The sequence below is a fragment of the Muscardinus avellanarius genome, assembly GCF_963383645.1.
Source record: "Muscardinus avellanarius genome assembly, chromosome: 7".
NCBI lineage: Eukaryota > Metazoa > Chordata > Mammalia > Rodentia > Gliridae > Muscardinus > Muscardinus avellanarius.
The window spans coordinates 78,124,623-78,147,965 of NC_137793.1; the positions used below are offsets into that span (position 1 = coordinate 78,124,623).

General features: G+C 49.9%; 1 protein-coding gene across 2 annotated transcripts; it reads left to right on the forward strand.

The window, feature by feature from the left end:
- Window positions 1-659: 659 nt before the first annotated feature.
- On the forward strand, window positions 660-23,111 carry PACC1 (proton activated chloride channel 1; the record flags this gene model as incomplete). 2 transcript variants are annotated; one of them, XM_080699154.1, is made up of 8 exons in its annotated part: window positions 660-695; window positions 3,628-3,724; window positions 12,113-12,322; window positions 13,488-13,639; window positions 16,723-16,865; window positions 18,507-18,651; window positions 20,882-20,989; window positions 22,950-23,111. In XM_080699154.1, 8 exons carry the CDS (start codon window positions 660-662, stop codon window positions 23,109-23,111), a joined length of 1,053 nt encoding a protein of 350 aa, XP_080555280.1. The 2 variants fall into 2 exon arrangements, with proteins under 2 accessions (XP_080555280.1, XP_080555281.1); XM_080699155.1 differs by lacking the exon at window positions 12,113-12,322.
- Between the last annotated feature and the right edge of the window lie 232 nt (window positions 23,112-23,343).

Consider the following 23,343-nt stretch of genomic DNA (forward strand, 5'->3'; position numbering starts at 1 on the left):
GGAAAGGAACTTGGGCTCCTCACTCCAAGTGTGTGCCTCAAGAATAATGGAAAAGAAACATCGATTCACTCCTGAATGAAATCATCACTTGATCACCGCTCTCCTTCTATCTTATTTGAAACAAGGTGCCTCAATTTCTTCATCTGCAAAATAAAATAGGGAGAAAAATATTCTCCTCACAGGCTTCCTCGCAGGATCAAGGACATAAACAAGTGAATGTTCTTCTTAACATCCAAAGTGCTCTACAGGCATTTATCCCCAGTCAAGCTTTCTCTTGCAGTTACAGTTTAGGCGCTCCTACCCATTTGATCTGGCCTCCTTGTTCCATTTGGCATTCATTTCCTCCATCCCTCTCTCTCCAACGAAAAGAGGAAGTGAAAGACTAAACCGTTAGGGCTTTGGGCCAGGAGTCAGCCTGGACTCTGCACAGCTCTCCTGCTTAGGCGCCCCGCCAAAACTACATTTCCCAGCAGCCCCTTCGCAGCCCGGCGGAAGAGAGCGAGGCGCACGCGCAGAGCGCGCCACGCCTGTCTCGGACGCAGTTCGGAGCCCGCCTCGCTAGGCGGAGGCTGCAGGTCCAGGCGCTGCCGCTGCACTTCCATCTCTCGACGCCGCCCGGGCCGAAGCGGGCTCAGGTGTGCCTTCGCCCCACCAATGCCATGATCGGGCAGGAACTCTCCACATCCTACCAGGAGGTACGAAGGAGAAGGGGGTGGCTGCAAAATTTCTTGGGAGGCGGTGGAGCGGAATCTCGGGGTCTGGACCTTTGGAGCTCGGGGGACTCGGGCTGCGCAGCCCCGGGGGACGGGGTCAGCGAGTCCGCCGGAGGTCGCGGGGCACCCACGAGCCGCAGCGCCGGCAGGCAGGAAGGGGGCGGCCGCCCAGCCGCCTCCGGATGCTGCGGGTGGATTGGCCGAGGGATGGAGTCCCTGAAGCCGCGGTCTGTAACCAGCAGGTGAATGATTAAAACCACCTCGGCCCCAGCCAGTGGCGCGGCCCATCGTCCGGGCCTCTGTTCTGTGCCACGAGTGGAAACAGCTGCATCCTCCTGCGGGCGAGAGCAGATGCGCATTTGGCATCAGCCTTCCTGCAAGCCCAGGGCCTCGCGGCCACCGCGGCTAATGGCCGGGATAATTGCCCCTCGTCTTGGTGGCCGCCTACTTTGAAAAAGTGCCTCCACCGTCATTGCTGCTTCGCGCTCCTCTCAGTCTGACCCTTCTGTGTCTCCTCCTCCCACGACTTTAAGAATCGCTTTCCAGTTCTTTTGTCTCTTGCCTGACCTGCGTCCAGGCTGAGCTCCGGCTTTTCCTTAGAGCAGCTCTTCCTCCTGGCCCCCTCATCTCCCTTAGTGCCCGCCTGCCGAAAACCTTGGTCACCTTGGTAACCTTTCTCTCTTGCTCTCCACTGTGCTCCTCTCACTTGCCAAGGGTAGGAAATTCCACATTCTCACTCCTCCAGTTTGTGGTCCTGTGTCTGCTGTAATCACCTGAATGTAAATCTATGTTACCACTTCTTTCTTCAGTCCTTTCTTAATTATCTTCATATTTGTTTTAAGCCCTGGCCCTGACCCCAGAGCATTTTGTTTTCATAGTTCCAATGCTGCCCTCCTTCTTATCCAGAATAATCAAAACTCAGCAAACTCAGCAGTTTATTACCTTGGCTATCTTCCTACCCACCTAGGTTCTGCTGCATTGTGAACACACTGGTTAAAAGCGAATGGTACATGGAAAGTGCTTAGCTCAGTGCTTGATGACCCTCTGTGAAGAACAGGATGTAGGCAGCTCCTGCTTCATATAAATTATTTACTAAAATATAGGCAGCTATCTTCTTGCGGAGCAAGGCCACTGGTGAAGTCTGTTGCTCACTGGGGGTATCCCCATGGTGGAAGGTACTGGAAGGACCCTTCCACTTGACTTTTTAAAAGGCTGTTCTGAAGTCCCAAGAAGACTGCCCAGAAATGACCTGCATCTTTTTTAGAGCGGACCTAACTCTGAGTTGGTTGTCTGCTGAGGGGGGATTTTGGCTTTGGGGACAGGGCATACTGAGGATTTGGCCAGGGTAGGCAAGGAGGTGGGCTCATTATGGCTGCAGGTAGTCAGGAAGGATCTGGATGGGAGGGTGTTGCTACCTGGGTCAGGGTGAACCTAGATGAAGCTTGAATCAGATAATCATGTGTGTTTCCAGGACCAGTGAAACTGCACTGAAGGCCAAGGCCCTCTGTTTTGCCATGTCTTCTGGCCTGTGTCTCATGATGCCTTCTCCAGACTCCCAGTCCTCTCCTACTTGCAGTTTTTATTTTTTTATTTCTTTTATTTCTGCTTGGAGGGCTTTAAACTGAGGATATTTGTCTGATTTAAGGAGTGAATTCTTAGATAAAGGGATGGGAGCAAAACATATGCATATGAGCTGGGTTTTTTTTTTTTTTTTTTTTTTTCCGGGTCTGGGGATGGAACCCAGGGGCATTTGACCTCCAAGCTACACCCCCTGCCCTATTTTTTATTCTTTATTTTGAAACCGGGTCTCACTGAATTGCAGAGGGCCTCACTAAGTAGCTGGGGCTGTCCGCGAACCACGATCCTCCGGTCTCAGCCTTCCAAATGCTAGGATTACAAGCATGTGCCACCATGCCCGGTTTATATGAGCTGTTTTTTTAACTCGACTCCTGGAGATGAATTTTTAAGTGAAATATCTTGAAACCTTAAATGATGATACTATGAAGCTGAAAAAGCGCTTGGGAAAACCATTCTCTCTCCCAATTCAATGATGTATCCTCCTCTAATCTCTGACTTCTCTTGCCCTCCTTCCTAGTCCTGTGGAGCCTGGTGATTAAAACTGTATCCTTTCTGCTTTTCTCAGTGGCATGGTTTCCTCCATTTGACAGGTGAGAATGCTGACAAGTGAGATGAGGTTGCCTGTTACAGGCTGTTAATTAGCACCTGTCACCTGGACTACCCTTCCCACCTCCTGTCATTTACAGCCTAAGTCAGGGAACTTTAGCTGGAGTCTCGGAGAGCTCTACAACAACTTTACCATCCATCCCCCCACCTTTTCCCCTCTCTCGGCAGACTCTAAGTCATATTTCCTCTTCTTTTGAGAAGTGGTGAAGACCTTGGGCTTTGGAACTAGACCAACTGGGATTTGACTCCTACCTCTGTGTTGCATTGGCTTCATGGCCATGAAAAATGTAGTAGGTTGAATTGTGTTTCCCCAAAACAAAGATATGTTGAAGTCCTAGCCTCCAGTATCTCAGACTGTAACCTTGTTTAGTAGTAGGGTTTCAGTATGAAGTACTAACTCATACTGTTAAGAGTTAGTAGGGTGGGCCCCTAACCCAATATGACTAGTGTCCTTGAAGAAAATCAGGCTAAGACAGACTCAGGGAGAACACCTTGTGAAGATAGAGGCAGAGACTGGAAATCAGACGCATGTATCTATCAGCCAAGAATTGCTGGCTGTCACCAGGAGCTAGAAGAGAGGCATGGGCATATTTTCCCTCACAGCCCTCAAGAAGAAACCAACATGTCAACACCATCAGTGTGCAGCAGCTTCTGCTTTTCTATTTTAGTCTAGAAAAGCAAAGCAGATGCAGCTAACCTGTTCACTCACTTTGCTTCCTTCTCCCTTTAGCTGAGTGAGGAGTTGGACCAGGTGATTGAGAACTCAGAGCAAGCAGACGAGCAGGACAAGCAGACCGTCAAAGTCCAAGGTCCAGGTGTCTTACCAGGTGAGGAGGCTCGGTGCTGGGGTGGGAGTGCTGGAAACAGCTGTGCTCTTGCTGTGCCTGAGGACCTAGTCCAGGTGCCTTGCTGACTCTGGGAGTGGAAGAGCCCCTTGCTCTGCACCTTGGTGTCATATCTCAGGTATTGCCCTAGTTTTCTACAGCTATGCATATTTAACTAGCCGCAAGACAGAGGATACATCTAGGCTGGTGTCTGCTCCCTCCCTCCCCAAGGTCATCAGTTTTATTATAAGATTCATAAGGAATAGAAAAAAAATTTTTTTTTCCTGTGGTACTGGGAATGTAACCCAGGGGCATTCTACCTTCAAGCTACACCTCCAGTCCTATTTTTTATTCTTTATTTTGAAACAGAGTCTCACCGAGTTGCAGAGGGCCTCACTAAGTAGCTGAGGCTGTCCGCGAACCGCGATCCTCCTGTCTCAGCTCCTCAAATGCTGGGATTATAAGTGTGTACCACTGTGCCTGGTTAGAAATTTATTAATAACCATCTCAAGGCAGGAGGAAGTTTCCCAGGAAAAGGTCTTGCACTTTTCCCAGGTGGGGCAAGGGTGCCCCCTCATCTCTAGGAGGCTCCAGGTGGCCTGGTGACTGCAGTCCCTGTGGAGAAGCCTCAGGGGGTTTGTGTGTCCCTCCTGCAGCTGCCTGAGTCCAAGGGCTAGCCGAGGTCAGGGTCCAAGGAGTTGGTTTTGTCCATCTTAGTGGTCCTTTTTCATTGGAGACACTTTGATGTTAAATAGTCCGTGGCGCCTCTGTTCCCTTTCCACTGGAGCTGCTTGGTTGGGTCCAGGGTGTATCTTTGGGGCCAGCACACAGTAGCAACACATTTGTATGATGCAGGTCTTGATTCTCCGGGTTACCTGCTTCCAGCCCTGACTGCTGTCCTGGTTCTACACGGCAGGCCCAGCGTATATGGGGCTGCTGGGTGGAGGGGAAGTCTTTCTGCCACTGGTCCCTGGGAGGACCATCTGCTCTCAGCCTGCCCTATGCTGCTGCTCCTTGTGCAGGGACTTACTTGGGGTCCTCAGAATCATGCTAGGGGCTATGCTGGGACTGGGGGGGTCCTCTCTCCCTGGGCTGCATAGAACAGCAGGCAGACGATCACTACTCTCCCCCAGGCTGGGAAGGAGAATGGCAGGCAGGCTCTCTGTACTCTCCCCTGGGCTGCACAGGGGAACAGCATGCGGGCTGTCTCTACTTTTTCCCCTGGGCTACACAGAGGAATGGCAGGCAGCCTGTGTCTTCTGCTCAGATTGCTTGTTCTCCTCATTCAGTGAATGCTCAGAGGGCAAGAAGGGGGAGGTGTGAGGGGCAGGCTCTTGCTGTATTCTTTGGGGGGACAGTGAAGGCTGAAGGGTCTGCTGGGGATGGGGGCAGCCTAACTCCCCGATGCTTGGGCCCAAACTGGAATGAGCACCCTGCCCCCCACCCCCGGCTTGATTTGTTAGACAATTAAATCTGTAGCCATATCTTTGTCAAAGTAATGAAAATCATACTTGTCAGTCAGGAATCCTAGAGTCAGCAAAAGTGTCCTTCCCACAGGAGGAGGGGTTAAAGGCATCCCCAAATACTTTGGTCCCTTTATACAGCTGTAACAGAATACCGTAGGCTGGGTAATTTATTAAATTATCCAGATCAGTTATGAAATTGATCTCTGCTGTTCTGGAGGCCAGCAGGTCTAAGGCCAAGACCCCAGGATATTCAGTGTGTGGAGAGGACTGGCTTCCTCCTCCCAGCACGGTGCCTTGTAGCTGTGTCCTCACATGCCGGCAAGGCAGAAAGGTTGAACTCGGTGTCTCAAGCCTTATCCTTTTTTTCTCCTTTTTCCTTAGTTTTCTCTTTTCTTTTGTGGCACTGGGGATTGAACCTGGAGTATTCTACCACTGAGCTACATTCCCAGCCCTTTCTATCTTATTTTCAGAGATAGGGTTGCTAAGTTGCCCATACTGGCCTCCAACTTGGGATCCTCTTAGCCCAGCGAGTAGCAGGGATTACAGGCTTATGCCACCATATCTGGCTTAATATATATATATATTAAAAAAACGTGCGTGGCTGGGCATGTTGGCGCATGCTTGTAATCCCCACACTTGGGAGGTGGAGACAGGAGGATCGTGCAGGTTCAAAGCCAGCCGGGCTGGCTTAAGAAACCCTGTTTCCAAATATAAAAAAAGTATAAAATAGGTCTGGGAGTGTAGCCTGGAGGTAGAAGGGCTTCCAGGAACCCCAGTACCACACACACACACACACACACACACACACACACACACACACACGTGTGTGTGTTGCCATGCGTGGTGGCGCATGCTTGTAATCCCCACGCTTGGGAGGTGGAGACAGGAGGATCGTGCAGGTTCGAAGCCAGCCTCTCTGGCTTAAGAGACCCTGTTTCCAAACAAAAATATAAAATAAGTCTGGGAATGTAGCCCGGAGGTAGAAGGGTTTCCAGGAACCCCAGTACCACACACACACACTTTTGTGTGTGTGTGCAATATTGGGGATTGAACCAGAGCTTTGTGTATGCTAGATGTTTCCTTCCTCTTCCTTTTTTCCTCCCTTCCTCTCTCCCTCCCATCCTGGGGATTGACCCAGGGGTGTCCTACCTCTGAGTGACACCCTCAGCCCTATTTTATTTTTTATTTTGAAACAGGGTCTCAGTAAGTTGCTGAGGGCCTTGCTAAGGCTGGCCTTGAACCTGTGATCCTCCAGTCTCAGCCTCCCAAGCCCTTGGACTATAGTCACATGCCACACAAATAATCTTTTCTAAAGGTACGCATCCCATCCATCAGGTTAGAGCCTCACGGCCTGGCCACCTCCTGAAGGCCTCACCTTTCAATACTGTTGCATTGGGTTGACATTTCAGCAGGAATTTGGAGGGACACATACATTGAAACCACAGCACCAGATAAACAAGAGCCAAGGAAGTTGGTCACTAGATGTATCCTACACGAGGGGAGACTTTTAGGTTGAACTGAAGGACACCAGACAGGAACTCAGAGCTCTGGGATGGAGTGGAGTTGGGGATTCCAAAGAGGGGCAGCCCAGCCTAGCCCAGTGGAGGTTGGAGTGTGTCCAGGCTAGAGAAACTTTATCTTACATCACAGACACCAGCCAGGAGGTAGCCAGGAACCACTGGATGCATCTGACATCCGAGAGCTTTCTTTTTCAGACTTGCCTGCTGTGCCAGCTGCTGATCTCCGGGATGGTGCTGAGCGCTGTGGGCGGGGCTTGGGCACTGGGTTCTGGCAGCCCGGTGTTGCCCTGCTCCTGCGGGTGACCATCTTGTGGCTCAGCCCTGCCTCTTGGCTCTCCAGCGTCTCAAAAGCACCACGGCTGGTGCGCCAGCAGCTCCTGCTGCACCACCAGTGCAGGTCAGCTCCTGCACGTACTTGCTTGGCCCAGGGTCGGCACTGGCCATGGTCCCTGCCAGGCCGCTGTGGCAGGTGAGCAGTTTGCCTGCTCTGCTCTTTTTTATGTGTGTGGTACTGGGTATGGGTGTTCTACCCCTGAGCTATACCCCCAGCCTTATTTTATTTATTTTATTTTGTTATTTTTGCAGAACTGGGGATTGAACCCAGGGGTGTGCTACCTCTGAACTATACCCCAGCCCTACTTTTTATTCTTTATCTTGAAACAGGGTCTAGGTTATGGAGAGCCTCTCTAGGTAACAGGCTGGTTGTGAACTTGCAATCCTCCTCTCTCAGCCTCCCCAGTACTGGGATTACAAATATGCACCACCACCACACCTGGCTTATTATTATTATTATTTTTATTTTGAAACAGGGTTTTTTGCTAGTTTGCTGAGTCTCTCTAGGCTGTCCTTGAAACTACGAATCTCCTGTCTAAGCCTCCCAAGTACTGGTATTACAGGTGTGCGCCACCACACCTGGCTTTTTTTTCTTTTTTTCAGTATTGGGGATGGAACCCAGGGACTTTCTACCTCCAAGCTACACCCCAGCCCTATTTTTTATTCTTTATTTTGAAACAGGGTCTCACTGAGTTGCAAAGGGCCTCGCTAAGTAGCTGAGGCTGTTTGCAAACCTGGATCCTCCTGTCTGAGCCTCCCAAATTCTGGGATTACAAGAGTGTGCCACCACGCCCAGCTTTGCCTGCTTGTTTTGATACTCCAGTTCGAGCTAGTTCCTGAGGTCAGGTCATGGGATACAGTGGTAGATGTTTTGGGTCTTTGTTCTTCCATTCCTCCTGCCCTGGGAAGCTTCAGGTAGGAGAGCCTGTAATATCACAGCCCAGAGCCCTCTGGGAGCCGTCTCAGGCTGCAGTGCGCAGATAGCAAGGCCTCTCCAGTACTGCTGCCCAGATGGATAAGCAGCCTGTCAGTCAGCTGGCGTCTTACTGAGCTTCAGCCCTGCGGTCACGTCGACACAGTTGACTGCTTCTTTCTCTTGGACGCTCTCTACTTCCTTGGCTTCCACAGAGTACCTCTCAGGCCACTCTGCCCAGACTCCTTTGCAGCTATGCTCCAGTGCTTGGGTGTTGGGTGTTTCTTTGGCTCCTTCTGTCTCTCTAGCAGGTGATCCACCTAGGCCTGTCCCCTGTATCAGGCATCGCTTGCTCCTATGTGAGTCTCATGTTTCTGTCTGTCCCAGAGGTGACCCAGGAGCTCTTGGGCTTCCGGCTGATCGTTTTTCTACAGGGCCTTCTCTCAGCTCCTTGGGAGTCACTTATCCTGCACGCTTCTCCTTTGCAGCTCTTGCTTTTGCAGTAAGTAATATATCTTTTTGACTGCAAAATGTTCATCTCTTCTACTACCAGACGCTCCGTGAGGGCAGACATTAGTCTGTTTCGTTTACCGCTTTGGCCCTGGGAATAAAGATTTATGGAGTGAATGAATGGAGTCCCAGCTTGCCCCAGCCCCTTGAGGGAATTTTTGGAAGTGGGGTTCTGTTCTTTTTGGTATCTATATTTGTGTGAGAGAAAAATGGGCCATGAAATTCTATCATTCTGCCTGCTGCTTAATCAGAGAAGACTGTGCAGAAGGAAGGACACTTGAAAAGGCAGCTCGTGTTTCCTGAAGGCTTCTTCTGTGTCCGGTTCTACCAACTCCTGCCACATTTAATTCTCATGACAACCCTGAGAGTTGGCTGCTCTTTCTTCTTTTTTTTTTTTTTTTTTTTTTGGTATTGGGGATTTAACCCAGGGCCATTTCTACCTCAGCTACACCCCTAACCCTATTTTTTGTTCTTTATTTTGAAATAGGGTCTCACTAAGTTGTGGAGGGCCTCAGTAAGTAGCTGAGGCTGGCTATGAATCTGTGATCTTCCTTTCTCAGCCTCCCAAGTACTGAGATTACAAGCATGTACCACCACGCCTGGCTGAGAGGCAGTTATTATTTTATAAACAAGGGGTCGTGGATCAGAAAGGTTAAGTAAAGCAGGAGAAGATTGTATGGATGGTGAACAGACAGACTGAGATAAACTCTGTCTCACCCATACTTTTTCTACTCTACCAGAGGAGGAAAAGAGTCCCTCCCTCCCTCCCTCCCTTCCTTCCTGTGGTGCTAGTGAATGAAGAATGAACCTCACTCATGCTAAGAGCTCTCACCGAGCTACATCCCCAGCCCTTTTTATTTTGAGACGGGTCTTGCTAAGTTACCCAGGCTGTACTGGAATTTGCTGTTCTCTTGCTTTAGCCTACACAGTCACTGGGATTAGAGGTGTTCTACCACCATGCCTAGCTGCCTGAGTTTCTTTTACTAATCTTTTATAGGTTTCAGTGCATTGTAAATGGGATTGTTTTCTTGGTTTGCTTTTCAGCTAGTTTTCCGTTTGTGTATAGAAATGCTACTGATTTTTATGTTGATCGATGTTCCTTTACTGAATCCATTTATTAGTTCTAACGGGTATGTGTTGCACTAGGACTGTTCTACCACTGAGTTATGCCTCCAGCCTTATTTTACTTTTTATTTTGAAGCAGGGTCTCGCTAAGTTGCTGAAGGTCTACAGGGTGTGGTGGCACATGCTTGTAATCCCAGCATTTGGGAGGCTAAAACAGGAGGATTACGGTTTGTAGCCAGCCTCAGCTATTTAATGAGGCCCTTTGCAACTCAGTGAGACCCTGTTTCAACATAAAGAATAAAAAACAGGGCCGGGCGTGGTGGCGCACACTTAAAATCCCAGTAGTTGGGAGGCTGAGACAGGAGGATCTCAGGTTTGCAGCCAGCCTCAGCTACTTAGTGAGGCCCTTTGCAACTCAGTGAGACCCTGTTTCAAAATAAAGAATAAAAATTAGGGCTGAGGGTGTAGCTCGGAGGTAGAAGGCCCCTGGGTTCCATCCCCAGTACTGCAAATAAAATAAATTGCTGAAGGTCTTGCTGAGTTGCTGAGGCTGGCCTTGAGCCTTGAACCAGCAATCCTCCCATCTCAGGCTCCAAGTACTGGGATTACAGGCCTGTACATCCACTCCTGGCTCTTTTTATTTTTTTTTATTTTTGTGGAGTCTTTAGGGTTTTCTCTATATAAGATCATCATGTCATCTGCAAACAGTTTAACTTCCTCCTTTCCAGTTTGGATGGTCTCTATTTTTTTTCTCTTTCCTAATCTCGGGCTAGGACTTCTAGTATTATGTTGACTAGTACTATGTTGACTCGAAGTGGTAAGAACAGCCATCCTTGTTTTGTACCAGATTTTAGAGGGAAAGCTTTGAGCTTTTCCTTGTTCATTATTATGTTAGTTAGCTATGGCTTTTATTGTGTTGAGGTATATTCCTCAGTTTGAGTTTTTTTTAAGGGGGGTGTTAAATTGGCCCCCAGCCAATGGTTTGAATATAATTATTTACGTATTGGGGAGGTTCATCCAGTATGTGTCTTGTTCTTGTCAGGATTCTTCTTAGCTTTCTGACTGCTCTTCCAGGCCTGAACTCTGTCACCTAGAGCCCTGTCTTTTAGACATTGGCTGTACCCTCAGGCAAAAAGTTACAAATTTACAGATCTCACCAGGGACGGTTCTTCTTCTTCAAAGTTATGCTTTCTTTGAGTTCTGACCTGCTTTGGGCTGTTTTTTAGTTGAATTGAAAGTCAGTTAAATTGAAAGTCAATTGAAACTCAATTCAAATCTCAGAAAGTCAGATTGTCCACATTTTATAACTGCTATCTGTGGCAGGGTGGTATAACCAAGCTTCTCTGTCACTGTTGGAATTCAGAAGCCACACATACTTTTTTGGGCTAGCATTCAAATTCCTTCCTCATTTCCAGTCTTGCGCTCAGCTGTGTTACGCAGGGAGTAGGGCTTTCCTTCAGGGACCCGGTCAGGGAGCAGAGGGTGCACCAAGGGAACGTCAGCGCATGCTCCAATAGAAAGTGCCACAGCCTGGGTGTCTTAAGCAACACCGTCTGGAGGATAGGAACCCAAGATCAAGGTGCCTGCTGGTCTCTGGTGAGGGCTCTCCCCTGGGCTTGCAGAAAGCCACCCTCCCACTGCATCTTCATGTGCATTTCCTGTGTGTACACACACGGTGGTGGCCTCTTTCTCTTCTTAGAGGGACTCCAGTCCCACTAGATCAGGACCCCATCCCTACGACCTCATTTAACTTAACTAGTTCCTTCATGGCCCTATCTCCAAGTACGGTCACAATGGGGTTAGGACTTCAACATGGGAATTTGGGGGAACACAGTTCAGCCCCTAATAGAATAATCTACGGTCAGGATGATGTCTGAGCAGGTAGGGATGGCAGAGCTGTGTTGCAGGAATGACATCAGGACGCGTGTAGTCACCGTGAAGCACCAAAAATTCAGTTATGGATAAAACTAGTCTTGTTCTTGCCTTTATGGAGCTCTGAGGGTGTAAAAAATAGGAAAAAAATAGACATTGCTGTGTGATGAAATAGGGGATATGTAGGGCGTCCTGAGAGCACTGAGGAAAGGGTTACCTAAATGAAGTTAGCAGGTCAGAGAAGGATTCCCTGGGAAAATGCCTTTCTAAATGGAAACCTGCCTTAGTCGCCAGCGGTGGGAGGGAAGTGCTTCAGACCAGGCACAGGGAATGGTACCGTGAGCGGCTCCAGAGTCAAGGAAGACACTGGAGAACAGAAAGTCGTGAAGTAGAGTGGAACCGGGGGCCTGGGAGATGGCGTGAGAGTTAGGCCAGGGAGGTAGCTTGGGCCGCTCACTGTTGGAGTGTAACCGCCTGTCCCTGAAGAGAGTAAACTCCATTAACCAGACTCCATCACCCATGCTGTGGTGTCCTCTGGCGGTCAGGGTGGGCGTGTAGTGTTTACAGGTGCCCTGTGCTTTGGCTTGAGGGGGAGGTGGAAAGGCCGGTGTGGGGTGACCTCACCTCTTGCTGTGGACCTGGAGTCGCTGCCTCTCCCTGGCTGCTCCCCGTCCTGGGCCCTGCGTCACATCCTGCTGCTTGTTGTTGGCAGGTCTGGACAGTGAGTCTGCCTCCAGCAGCATCCGCTTCAGCAAGGCCTGCCTGAAGAACGTCTTCTCGGTCCTGCTCATCTTCATCTACCTGCTGCTCATGGCCGTGGCCGTCTTCCTGGTCTACCAGACCATCACAGACTTTCGTGAGAAGCTCAAGCACCCTGTCATGTCCGTGTCTTACAAGGAGGTGGATCGCTATGACGCCCCAGGTAGAGCCTGCCTGGGCCAGGTGCCAGGGCCCGAGCTCTGGAGCAGCCTCTGGTAAACCCTCCCAGCACGGGCAGTGGAGGAGCCGGGTGCCAGCGGGACTGTGGTGTGTGCAGTAGAGGCACAGGGCCAGGTGGCGCCTGCAGCACTGGGTGATCACCAGAGCTTTGCAGAGAGGTGGGGTTGAGCTGGGCTTGCGGAGCACTCAGTGGGCAGTGAGTTTCTGGGAGGAGGAGGAGGAGGAGGAGGAGCCAGGAGCAGGTGGAGGCTTCTCTGGAGAGAGCTGACAGGGCTGGCTGGAGCTGGTCGCAGGGGATGAGAGGTGAATTCCAGGTGGCAGTGGGTGGGGGAGTGGGTGGGGGAGAGGACAGGCCTGCCTGGAGAGGGGCTCCAGGCCACACGTATGCCTTTCCTGCTCCTTTGGGGTGCCAGCCTCCCAGGGGGAGTCATCTGCCACATGTGGACTGTGCTCTAGGACTGGGGCTGGCACTGGCTCTCTGAAAGCTTGAAGTGAATGGGAGCCCTGAGTTCTGTGGGCCCAGGCCCCGCCCACCTGCTGTGCTCCCGGATGCCTGCTCCCAGGATGCCTGCTCCCAGGTGGGCAGAGCCAGAGTCAGGACCTTCTGCCCCAGGACCCTGCCGGCGCAAGTGCAGCTGAGCCTGCCGGTCAGGACCTCCCCACCTGCACTGCCGTCCTGTTTGCCCTTTGTGTGCCCACTTTGGTTTCTGTCTACGGCTCTTGCGGCCTCTCATCTCTTGTCTCTGAATGTGACACGTGCGGCTCTCAGCATTTCTACCCTTGAGGTTGGAACAGCTCCCCCAGGAGAGATACTCGGAGCTCCCAGTCAGAGCAGGCACAAGTTCTGGGGAATCCCAGAGCCCTCAGTGGGCAGCAGGAGTGACCAGCGTGGGGCTGCAGAGCCAGGCTCTGCGAGCAGGCTCCCTCTGCTGGTGCCGCAGGCTGGGCAGAGTCTTTCCGAGGCTGGCGTGTACCCTCCCCTGGAGTAGGGCTTTCTCAGGGCAGCAGGTGTGCTCCTGCGCCGTGACTCTTCTCCCTTCTCAGCAGTCACTCAGGGAGGCTGAGATATGATTTCAGGTGTGAAATGATTTCAGGAGTAGTCAGAGGTTCAACTTCTGACATTCATTTTGCCCTGTTTGTGTCCCCAGGTATCGCTCTGTATCCTGGTCAGGCCCAGCTGCTCAGCTGTAAGCACCATTACGAGGTCATCCCACCCCTGACGAGCCCTGGGCAGCCCGGTGATACGAACTGCACCACCCAGAGGATCAACTACACGCACCCTTTCTCCAACCAGACCGTGGTAACTGCACCTCCCTGAGCTGGGTCTGCCGGTGTGCTCTGCCAGCCCCACACCTGAGAGCCTGTGACCTCCTCCTCAGGAAGCCCCTCCACCCTGCCTGTGGGCCCTGGTCCCTGAGCAGACGGGAGGCCATGTCAGTGGACACGTAGCTGTGGCTGGCTCACCCGTGTGCAGGGAGAACAGTGGGCCTTTGTCCATCTCTGTCAGGATCTATAATAGAAACTCTTGGACCCCAGCTCTCTCCATTCCGTGAAACACGGGTGAATACCCTTGGCACAGCCAGGCCCCTCCTGGGGACAGCCCTTCTCTTCTTCCCAGTGAATAGTAGCTTACCAGGAGTCAGCTCTCTCATTCCCAAATCTGTTTATGCCAGATGTACTTGTTACAGTAGTTCAGAATTTAAATATTATAAAAACTCAGGAAATATGGCTGTAAAGAGTAGTTTCCATGAAAATGAAGTTACCTGCAGTTACTGCCCTCACTCAGCTTCGAGTGATGGTTGGTTTTCTCCATCGTCAATTCCTTGTAGCCTGCGAGCTGAACTCAGAGAGGAGTTATGTCCTCCCTGTGCGTCTGTTCCCGAAGCCAGTGTTTAAACTGAAGCAGGAGGAGGCGGGCATGGTAGCACATGCCTACCCACCCAGTGCTCTGGAGGCTGAGGCAGGAGGGTCACTTGAGTCTAGGAGTTGGAGGACAGCCTGGACAACATAGCAAGACTGTCTGAAAAATCGCAGGAGGAGAAATAGAATCAGCGCGCCAGAGGGTCCTGTGTGAAAAGGGGCGTGGCCCAGGCAGTGGCCAGCTCTGCAGCAGTGGGGACACTGAGGCAGGACCCAGCCCTGCCTTGGTGCCAGGCCAGCTCCTTGGCTAGACCTTACTGCTCTCCTCTGGGGGACTCCTCTGGGCTCTGGCCTAGTCCCTCTGGCGGTCTACTCTGTTGTAATTCTCAGTGGCCCCGCCTGCAGTGGATGTTAGGAAAGCTGCCCTCCCTGGGGTCGGCACAGATTTCACCACCCATCCTGGCTGGTGTCATTTGAGACTCGCTGGGCTGAGATCGCAGAGGTGTGGAGGTGGCTTGTTAACACCCTCTCCTCCCCCCATGCCGCTGCAGTGAGCACTTTATAGAAACACACAGACCTCTGGCTATTTCTGTTGCGTTCAGATGAAAGTGACCCCCGTTGAGGGTCTCAGCTGGTCACATTTGGTAGGTCTTTAGATTCGTATTGATTTTTCTGGTCTGTCTGTCATGTTTTAAATCTGGTGATTGTTTATTTTTATCACATGCTTTGCTCTGGTGCAGTAAGGGGCAGGCTTTCCAGCCCTGGGATCCGTCTCTGTCTCCTTACCGCTTAGTTTTCTTGCCACCCGAAGGTTAAGCTGGTGCCTCAGTCTAACAGATTGTGCAGGTCAGAAAGTGAAGCTTTGGTGTAAAAGTGAAGGCTGCAGATGCAGCGGCTGAGAGACGCCACTTGTCAGTGGGTGGTGCTGCCTCGTGGGATCGTCTGACTCCAGCGCTGTCCTGTCCCTGTGCCCCTGGGTGTTGTCTTGGTCCACGTGGCTGGCTTCCTGGGCGGGAGTGAGAAGCGGGGCACGTGTTCCTCCTTAATGCGGTGACTCGGAACTACATGAGTCACTTTCCTGCATGTTCCGGGAACTTCATCACATGGCCAAATGTGAGGCCAGAAATGGGGCTCCAGGGAGGTGGCTGTGTTCTGCTGAGGGCTCAGATTTCTTGTATTAAAGGAATAAGTAGATAACAGAGACTGGGGGCAGTTAGCCTTCTCTGCTGCCCACTTAAAGGGACATGTCACGGAAAGATGAAAACGAGCAGGTGGACGAAGGCTCTCGGGGAAATGCAAGAGTCAGCAGAAGAGGCAGGGTGGCAGTATTCTTACCAAAGGGGAGTGCCGGATGCACAGGGTGAAAAGGGGTGGTGAATGTTGATAGAAGTTCAGTTCCACTACTGCCCACTAAAGTTTAAGTCACAAATCTTTATGTACAAAAATGAATGTTATTTTTGTACTTTAAGTAAAACTATTAGAAATAAAAAATACCATCATTTTAAAGTGTGATTTTAATGCCCCTCTCAGAAACGCACAGATCTCCAGTAATAAGGATAAGAATTGACTAGCACATTTAACCGAGTTGGAGTATACTTGTACACATATGTATGTGTGTACAAACCTTTGTACCTGGCTGTACACCCATGAGCCTTTCAAAGATCTGTAGAGCATTTGTAAAAGTTGATTTAAAGATATTTTTTTCTAATTGATCCATCATTTGAATTTCATCCCAAAGTCCTAATCAATTTTTTAGTTTTAAAGTACATTTAGCCGGGGTGGGGGGTGCCCACTTGTAATCCCCACGCTTGGGAGACTGAGACAGGAGGGAGGATCGCGCAGGTTCAAAGCCAGCCTCAGCTACCTAGTGAGGCTCTTAGCAACTTAGTGAGGCCCTGTTTCCAAATAAAGTATAAAATAGGTCTGGGAGTGTAGCCTAGAGGTAGAAAAGCCTGTGGGTTCCACCCCCAGTACCACCCAAAAAAAAAAAAAAAGTACATTTAGAAGAACATGTACAGTAATGACCCAGACAGAGGTGAGGTGGGAAGCCTCGGGAGGCTTTGGCCAGGCAGGAATCACTGTCCAATTATCGCAGAGATAGAGAAGCACCCTGTGGCTGTCTTCGAGCTTACTTTGCTTACTAGCAAGTAAAACTCAGACACCATAAAGAAAAATAACTTCCAGATTTCACCGTATTAAAGTTGAAGCATACATAGTAAGTAGAAGTCAACTTAAAAGCAAAGTAACACATCGAAGAAAACATTTGCATATACAACAGATGAAAACGAACGTCCTCGCTAAATAAAGATGAGCCTTCATAGCTTAGCCAGCCGGTAAGGAAAAGGAACAGGATGTGTGCATTCGGCTTGGCTCTGGGCGCTGCGCAGGGTCTCCAGGGCTGTGCGGGGAGAGGAGACGGGCTCTCTAATTTTGTACCATGAGACTAGCAGCCTGTGTGTCCAAGGCGAGGGTCAGGACCATGCAGCTCTCCCGGGACTGAGATGCTGACCTTTGTCTCTGCAGAAATCCGCTCTGGTTGTTCAGGGGCCCCGGGAAGTGAAGAAGCGGGAGTTGGTCTTCCTCCAGTTCCGCCTGAACAACAGTAGCGAGGACTTCAGTGCCATCGACTACCTCCTCTTCTCCTCTTTCCAGGAGTTCCTGCAAAGGTGGCCTTTCAGAGTTCACGGGGCTCTCACATCTGCTTTTTAACTTATTCTAGCCTTGCACATCCCCAAGCTGGGGGTGCAGGGTGAGGACAGGGAGAGGGCGGTGCTGCCAAGGCCCCACTGGTCCAGGAAGAGACCCCAGCGAGGTCAGCCTGTTACTAAGCTCATTGCAAACCAAGCAGACCTGGTGTGGAGCGTGTTCTCCTCCTTGCACGTAGTGCCTGCTCTGAAGACATGGTTTGGTCTGGCTGCTGCTTGGGGCAGCCAGGTGGCAGGGAGGCCACACCCTGACCAAACAGGAAGCCACTCCGCACACCACCCCTTGTCCTTTCCACCCTGGATCCTGGAGCCTCTGCCTTAGCATCTTCTGCCCCTATGGTTCCTCTCCCTTTGCTGTTTAAAGCTGGTCTGTCTTGCCATCCTTTTTTATTTTTTAATTTTTTTTTAAATTTTTTGAGGATCTGGAGATGGAACCCAGGGGCATTTGACCTCTGAGCTCCACCCCCGCCCTATTTTATATATATAGTTTTTTTGGTGGTACTGGGGTTCCTGGAAACCCTTCTACCTCTGGGCTACACTCCCAGACCTATTTTATATTTTTTATTTGGAAACAGGGTCTCTTAAGCCAGCACAGCTGGCTTCGAACCTGTGCCATCCTCCTGTATCCGCCTCCCAAGAGCAGGGATTACAAGCATGCACCACCACGCCCGGCTTATTCTTTATTTTGGAACAGGGTTTCACTAAGTTGTGGAGGACCTCACTAAGTAGCTGAGGCTGTCTGCAAACTGTGATCCTCCTGTCTCAGCCTCCCGAATGCTGGAATTACAAGCATGCACCACCAAGGCTGGCTTTAGTTTTTAAATTTTGTATTGGTGGATTGTAGTCATATATCTTAATGGAATATAAGATGGTGGAGACATACATGCACACATCACATCACCCAATTAGCCCTGACCCAGTTCCTGCCCCATTCCTTCCTTCTCATGTTTGGCTTAGTGATTGACACTGATATGTCTTGCCATCCTCCCAGAAGGCTTTTCATCCTGGGATCCTTCCATGAGCTTCCTCGTTCTGTATTGGGGTTTCTGCTTCTCTGCGCGTTGATGCTGCTGCATCTGTACTGCCTTAAGCCAGATGTGGTAGGCGTCCCATCTGGCTGAGCATCAAGAAACCCCCTTTCCCTCCCTGGACCTTCCAGAGGAAGCTGAGAAGCCAGTGAGAGCCACCTCAGGCTCACTGCGCTGGAGTTGTCTGCAGAGCCAGAGTGGAGCACCATGATGCGGGGGCTTCTGCAGATCTAAGCGCTGAGCACTGAGGCAGGAGGGAGGAGTGGGAGGGAGGAGGATCTCTCCCCTGGGGAGCTGCAGGGACCAGGTTGCTGCTCCAGGCTGATGACAGCTCCCCCTCCGTTTGGAAGCTTAATAGAAAGAAAGCAGGGATGGGCTTTGCTTTTGCTGTTGGCTGACAAATAGCCCTGTTAAGGCAACCAGATTTTGGAGAGGAAGCAGGGAGTGGGCAGCATCCTCTTGTGCCAGCAAATAGACCAGCTTGATGTAGGGGCTGGAGTTTGAGTCTGGCCATGTTTGGCTGCTGCTATTAGGCCTGGGTTAATGTAGACCTTTCTTCTTTTTGTCTCCCAAGCCCAGACAGGGTGGGCTTCATGCAGGCCTGTGAGAGTGCCTATTCCAGCTGGAAGTTCTCTGGGGGCTTCCGCACCTGGGTCAAGATGTCACTGGTGGAAACCAAGGAGGAAGATGGGCGGGAAGCAGTGGAGTTCCGGCAAGAGGTAGGCGGCCCTGGGCTTGCTTGGCACTACTGGTGGCTTTCCCACACTGGAGTCTGGGTGGAGAGAAGCTGTGCAGAAGAGAGTCTTTGGAGCAGGGTCTTAGGTTGAGTAGACCTTCACTGAAAGGAGATGGGACCCTGTGTAAGCTTTATATGCCACACTAGGGGCCTTTGTGCTCTCCTGTGGGGAGGGGTGTGTGTATATATATAATATAAAACAAGCTGGGCGTGATAGCACACACTTGTAATCCCAGTACTTGGGAGGCTTGAGACAGGAGGATTTCAGGTTTGCACTCAGCCTCAGCAACCTAGTGAGGCCCTCGGTAACTTAGTGAGACCGTTTCCAAATAAAAAAATAGGGCTGGGGTGTAGCTCAGAGATAGAATGCCCTTTGGTTCCATCCGTATTAAAACACACACACACACACACACACACACACACACACACACACACACACACACGAGACCAATAAAAATATGTTATATCACTTATAGAATTATACATTTAAATACATTGAATGCGTGCTCAGACTTTTTTTTTTTTTTTGGTATGTGGTAGTGGGGATTGAACTCAGGGGCATTCTACCTCCTAGCTACACCCAACCCCATTTTTTATTCTTTATTTTGAAACAGGGTCTCACTAAGTTGTGGAGGCCCTAAGTAGCTGAGGCTGGCCGCAAACCTGTGATCCTCCTGTCTCCGCCTCCCAAATACTGGGATTACAAGCATGCACCACCACAGTTGGCTGCTCAGATACTTTTAACAAAAAGGAAGTCTGATTAAAAAGCTTTCAGCCCACTGGCCTGGAGCCAGGAGGCCTGAATCTCTTGCTGTAGCCATGTGAGGGCTGGGCAGGACTGTGGGAAAAGGCGTGGTGGAGGTGGGCGGCCTGGGCTGCCTCCACGGGCTGCCAGTCAGTCATGAGTGAAAGCAGCGGCCGTTTCTGCCTCTGGGGCTTCCACCCAGGCAGTGGCTGGCGGCCCTCCACCCACGTCCACACTTGGAGCGAAAGCAGCCGAGTGTTGCAGTGGCAGTGGGAGGAGACAGCCCTTGTCACCCTTTGTCCCTTGTGGAAGGTGTTGTTTGGGCTGGACTCTTGCTGAAAGGGCTGGGTTGGAACGGAAGGACCGTTCAGTTGGGTGTCTGGCCAGAAGTCATGCTCTAGGCCATTTGGGGGCTGACTTGGGTTAATCTTGAAACTGCTCCTTCACGAGCCCTGGCTTCTCAGACTGTTCAAGGAACATCCTGTCATCCTGCCTTCACAGGTGACTGTTGCCTCTCCCTGTAAGTTCTTAAAATATTTGGTAAGATAACTCGCATCCAGATTTGTCATCTGTAGTGTCTTCTATACTTTGCTAACAAGAATTAAGTTCTCATCTAGCCCCACAAAGGCTCGGGAAAAGGCGTGTTGATGGCCTCAGTTAGGTGCAGCCTCACTTACTCCCATCTCCTGGCCTCCAATTGTGATCTGAAACTAAAGGGGTGAAACCCCCAGTGAACTTACACATTTGAGGATTTTTTTGAGCCTTTTATTATTGTCTAAATTGGAAGTCTTTGGGGGCAGGATCATGAGCTTTTTTGAACAAAACTCATTGTTACAGTTTAAAGTTGTTTTAAGTAGATTGTTTCATTTGGTCCTCATACCTTAGTGAGTATTTTGTCCTGTTTTATGGGTGGAGGAGCAGAGGCTTAAATAGTGGATGCAGGCCCTGGGCTGGGGCTGGCCTTCTGCTCTTCGAACCCATTCTCTCTCTCCTTCTCCCTCTCTTTCTTTGCCCCCACTCCCAGGGATGGAAGCCAGGGGCATTCTACCTCAGAGTTACACCTCCTGCCCAATTTTATTTTGAAACAGGGTCTCACTAAGTTTCGGAGGGCCTCACTAAGTAGCTGAGGCTGGCCATATACCGGGATCTGGTACCATTCTCAGTACCACACTGAAACAAAACACTTACTGTACATCCCAGATCCTATCTGTTTCCACAAATAAGTGTGGAAACCACAGTAAAGCCTTGACCCTTATCAATTTTAGTATCTATGAAGTTTTCAGTGCATGTATGCTTGCACTTTTCCCCTCTTTTTGCCCCACCCTCCTGCCCCTCTTTCTCTCCCTCTCTCTCCAGAAGATGGTGTCAGGAGAGCCCAAGTGTCAGATCCCCTTCCTACTGTATCCTCTCCCAGGGCCCCTGCAATGGGAGGCCCAGAATAGTAACACTTTCTCTTCTCTGTGTCTAGACCAGCGTGGTTAACTACATTGACCAGAGGCCAGCTGCCGAGAAGAGTGCTCAGTTGTTCTTTGTGGTGTTTGAATGGAAAGATCCTTTCATCCAGAAAGTCCAAGATGTGAGTATGATTTAAGACTACGAGAGAAAATTCCGTCCTGAAGCATTCTGGCTTATTCTTGCTGGCTTTCCACCTGGCTGTTCTCTTCTCTGAGAGCATAAAACAGCTTATAATTTGTGGCAGTGATGTCACTGATCTTCATCACTAGACTTCTGTCCCTGTAAAGGCAGGGCCTTTTGTCATTTTACTGTTACCTGGTACCCAGCGAGAGCTTAGCACAGAGGAGCTGCTTAGTAGTAATACTAATTGGCAGAATTAAGTAGAAAGACCCACTATATACATACATACATACCAGAATTCACTCTCTTCTGTTGGTTCTGTGTACGACTGGCACTTACTTGTGTTATGTCATCAATGTTAAATCTTCGGACTTAACATCACGGGAGGGGAGAGATAGTCAAACAGCCTTACAAAAGGAACATTGCTGGCACAGCATTAACCTAGAGCCAGGCCCAGATCTAATGGTCACACAGTGTCCTGACGTGATCATGGCTGAGACTCAAACATGTACACTGGCTCCAGCGAGGGATCCTGTGAGATGGCTGTGCCCGTTGTCACTGGCTACCACAGTCAGAACTGACTGTCAAGGCTGCCTACCAAGGCGCAGGCCAGAGGCTTGCTAAAGGCTAGGTGGAAGGATCTTAGTTTTTAGCTCTGTGTGCATAATGTGCGTGCAACTGGGGATTGAACGCAGGGGTATTCTACCTCCAGGCTGCACTCCAAGCCTTATTTCTTATTTTGTAATGGTCTCACTAAGTTGCAGAGGGCCTCACTAACCTGCTGAGGCTGGCCACAAACCTGTGATCCTCCTGTCTCAGTCTCCCAAGTACTGGGATTACAAGTGTGTGCCACCACACCTGGCTTCTGTACCATTTCTTAACGTAATGTATTCAGTATGAGGTGCCTGTAACAGGCCAAGTAGAGCCCCTCGCTCAAGGCCTGCTTTTCTTACGTTGTCACTCAACTTCACAGCAGTCCTGGGCACTGGTGGTGTTAGACCCATCTTGCATATGGGAATACTGGGGTTTACACTGTCTCAGGTCACCCTGCTAAACTAGGCTTACAGGTGCTTTATTTTTTACCATGCTTGGGAATTCAGAAATCAATAGACCTCCACCTTAGAACTTACATTTAGTGAGGGAGATATTTATTGCTTAAAATGACTAGTACCAGATAATAACTGTCAAAGAACTATAGGATACATAGCTCTGCTGGAATTCAAGAAGTTTAGTAGTTAGAGAAGGCACTGAGATCTTGCAGGATTAGTAAATCTAAACAGAGGAATAGATGACAGGCAGGAGCAGAGAGCAGTGGAGATAGGAGTCCATGAAGTCCGTTTGGGAGAAGACACTGGCAACTGAAATAACTGTGAGATGGGAAGAAAACAAGAGGAACTAACCTTATAGGTTGGGTATAATTTTAGGGAAATTTATCTCAAAGCAAAGTCACTTGTTAATGGATTAGACCACAAACTAAAAGCTCAGTACTGATTATCTTGTTTGTGCAAAAAAAAATTTTTTTTTTTTTTTTGGTGGTACTGGGGGTGGGAACCCAGGGGCTTTTCTACCCCTGGGCTATACTCTCAGACCTATTTTTTATATTTTATTTGGAAACAGGGTCTAAGTTGCTGAGAGCCTCACTAAGTAACTGAGGCTGGCTTAGAACCTGGGTGATTCTCCTGTCTCAGCCTCCCAAGCGCTGCGTTACAAGTGTGCACCATCACACCCGAAAAAAAGAAAACATTTTTTCTTTTAGAATCACTCTAAAGTGTTTGTATTTTTCTCAGACTGATCTGGAGACATTAAAGGTATATCCTGAATGAAGTACAGAGTTAGGACAGTTACAGAACACAGGTGTTTTTGTCACGGTCTAACTTGGGAGCGTTCCTTGATGATGCTAATCTGACTCAAGGATCAAGACTGAAGCCGGCCAGTAACCCCACTATTGTTTTGTTTCACAGATAATCACAGCCAACCCGTGGAACACAATTGCTCTTCTCTGTGGGGCCTTCTTGGCATTATTTAAAGCAGCAGAGTTTGCAAAACTGAGTGTGAAATGGATGATCAAAATTAGGAAGCGATACCTTAAAAGAAGAGGTCAGGCAACAAACCACATAAGCTGAAGAAGCCACCCCGTGCTGTTATAGAACAGAAAGACCTTACCACTTCTGTGCTGATACACAGCCACCAGCAATCCTGTGCTCACTTGAAGAAAGGGACCGTGCAGGGAGGAGCAGCCTGTCAAACTGGAACTTGTATCCTGGCTCAGAGAAAGACTATTTTGAGCCCAATAGAAATGACCCAGTGGATAACCTGAAAGTTGTTTAAGTATTTAAATTATCAGTGAACATTTAA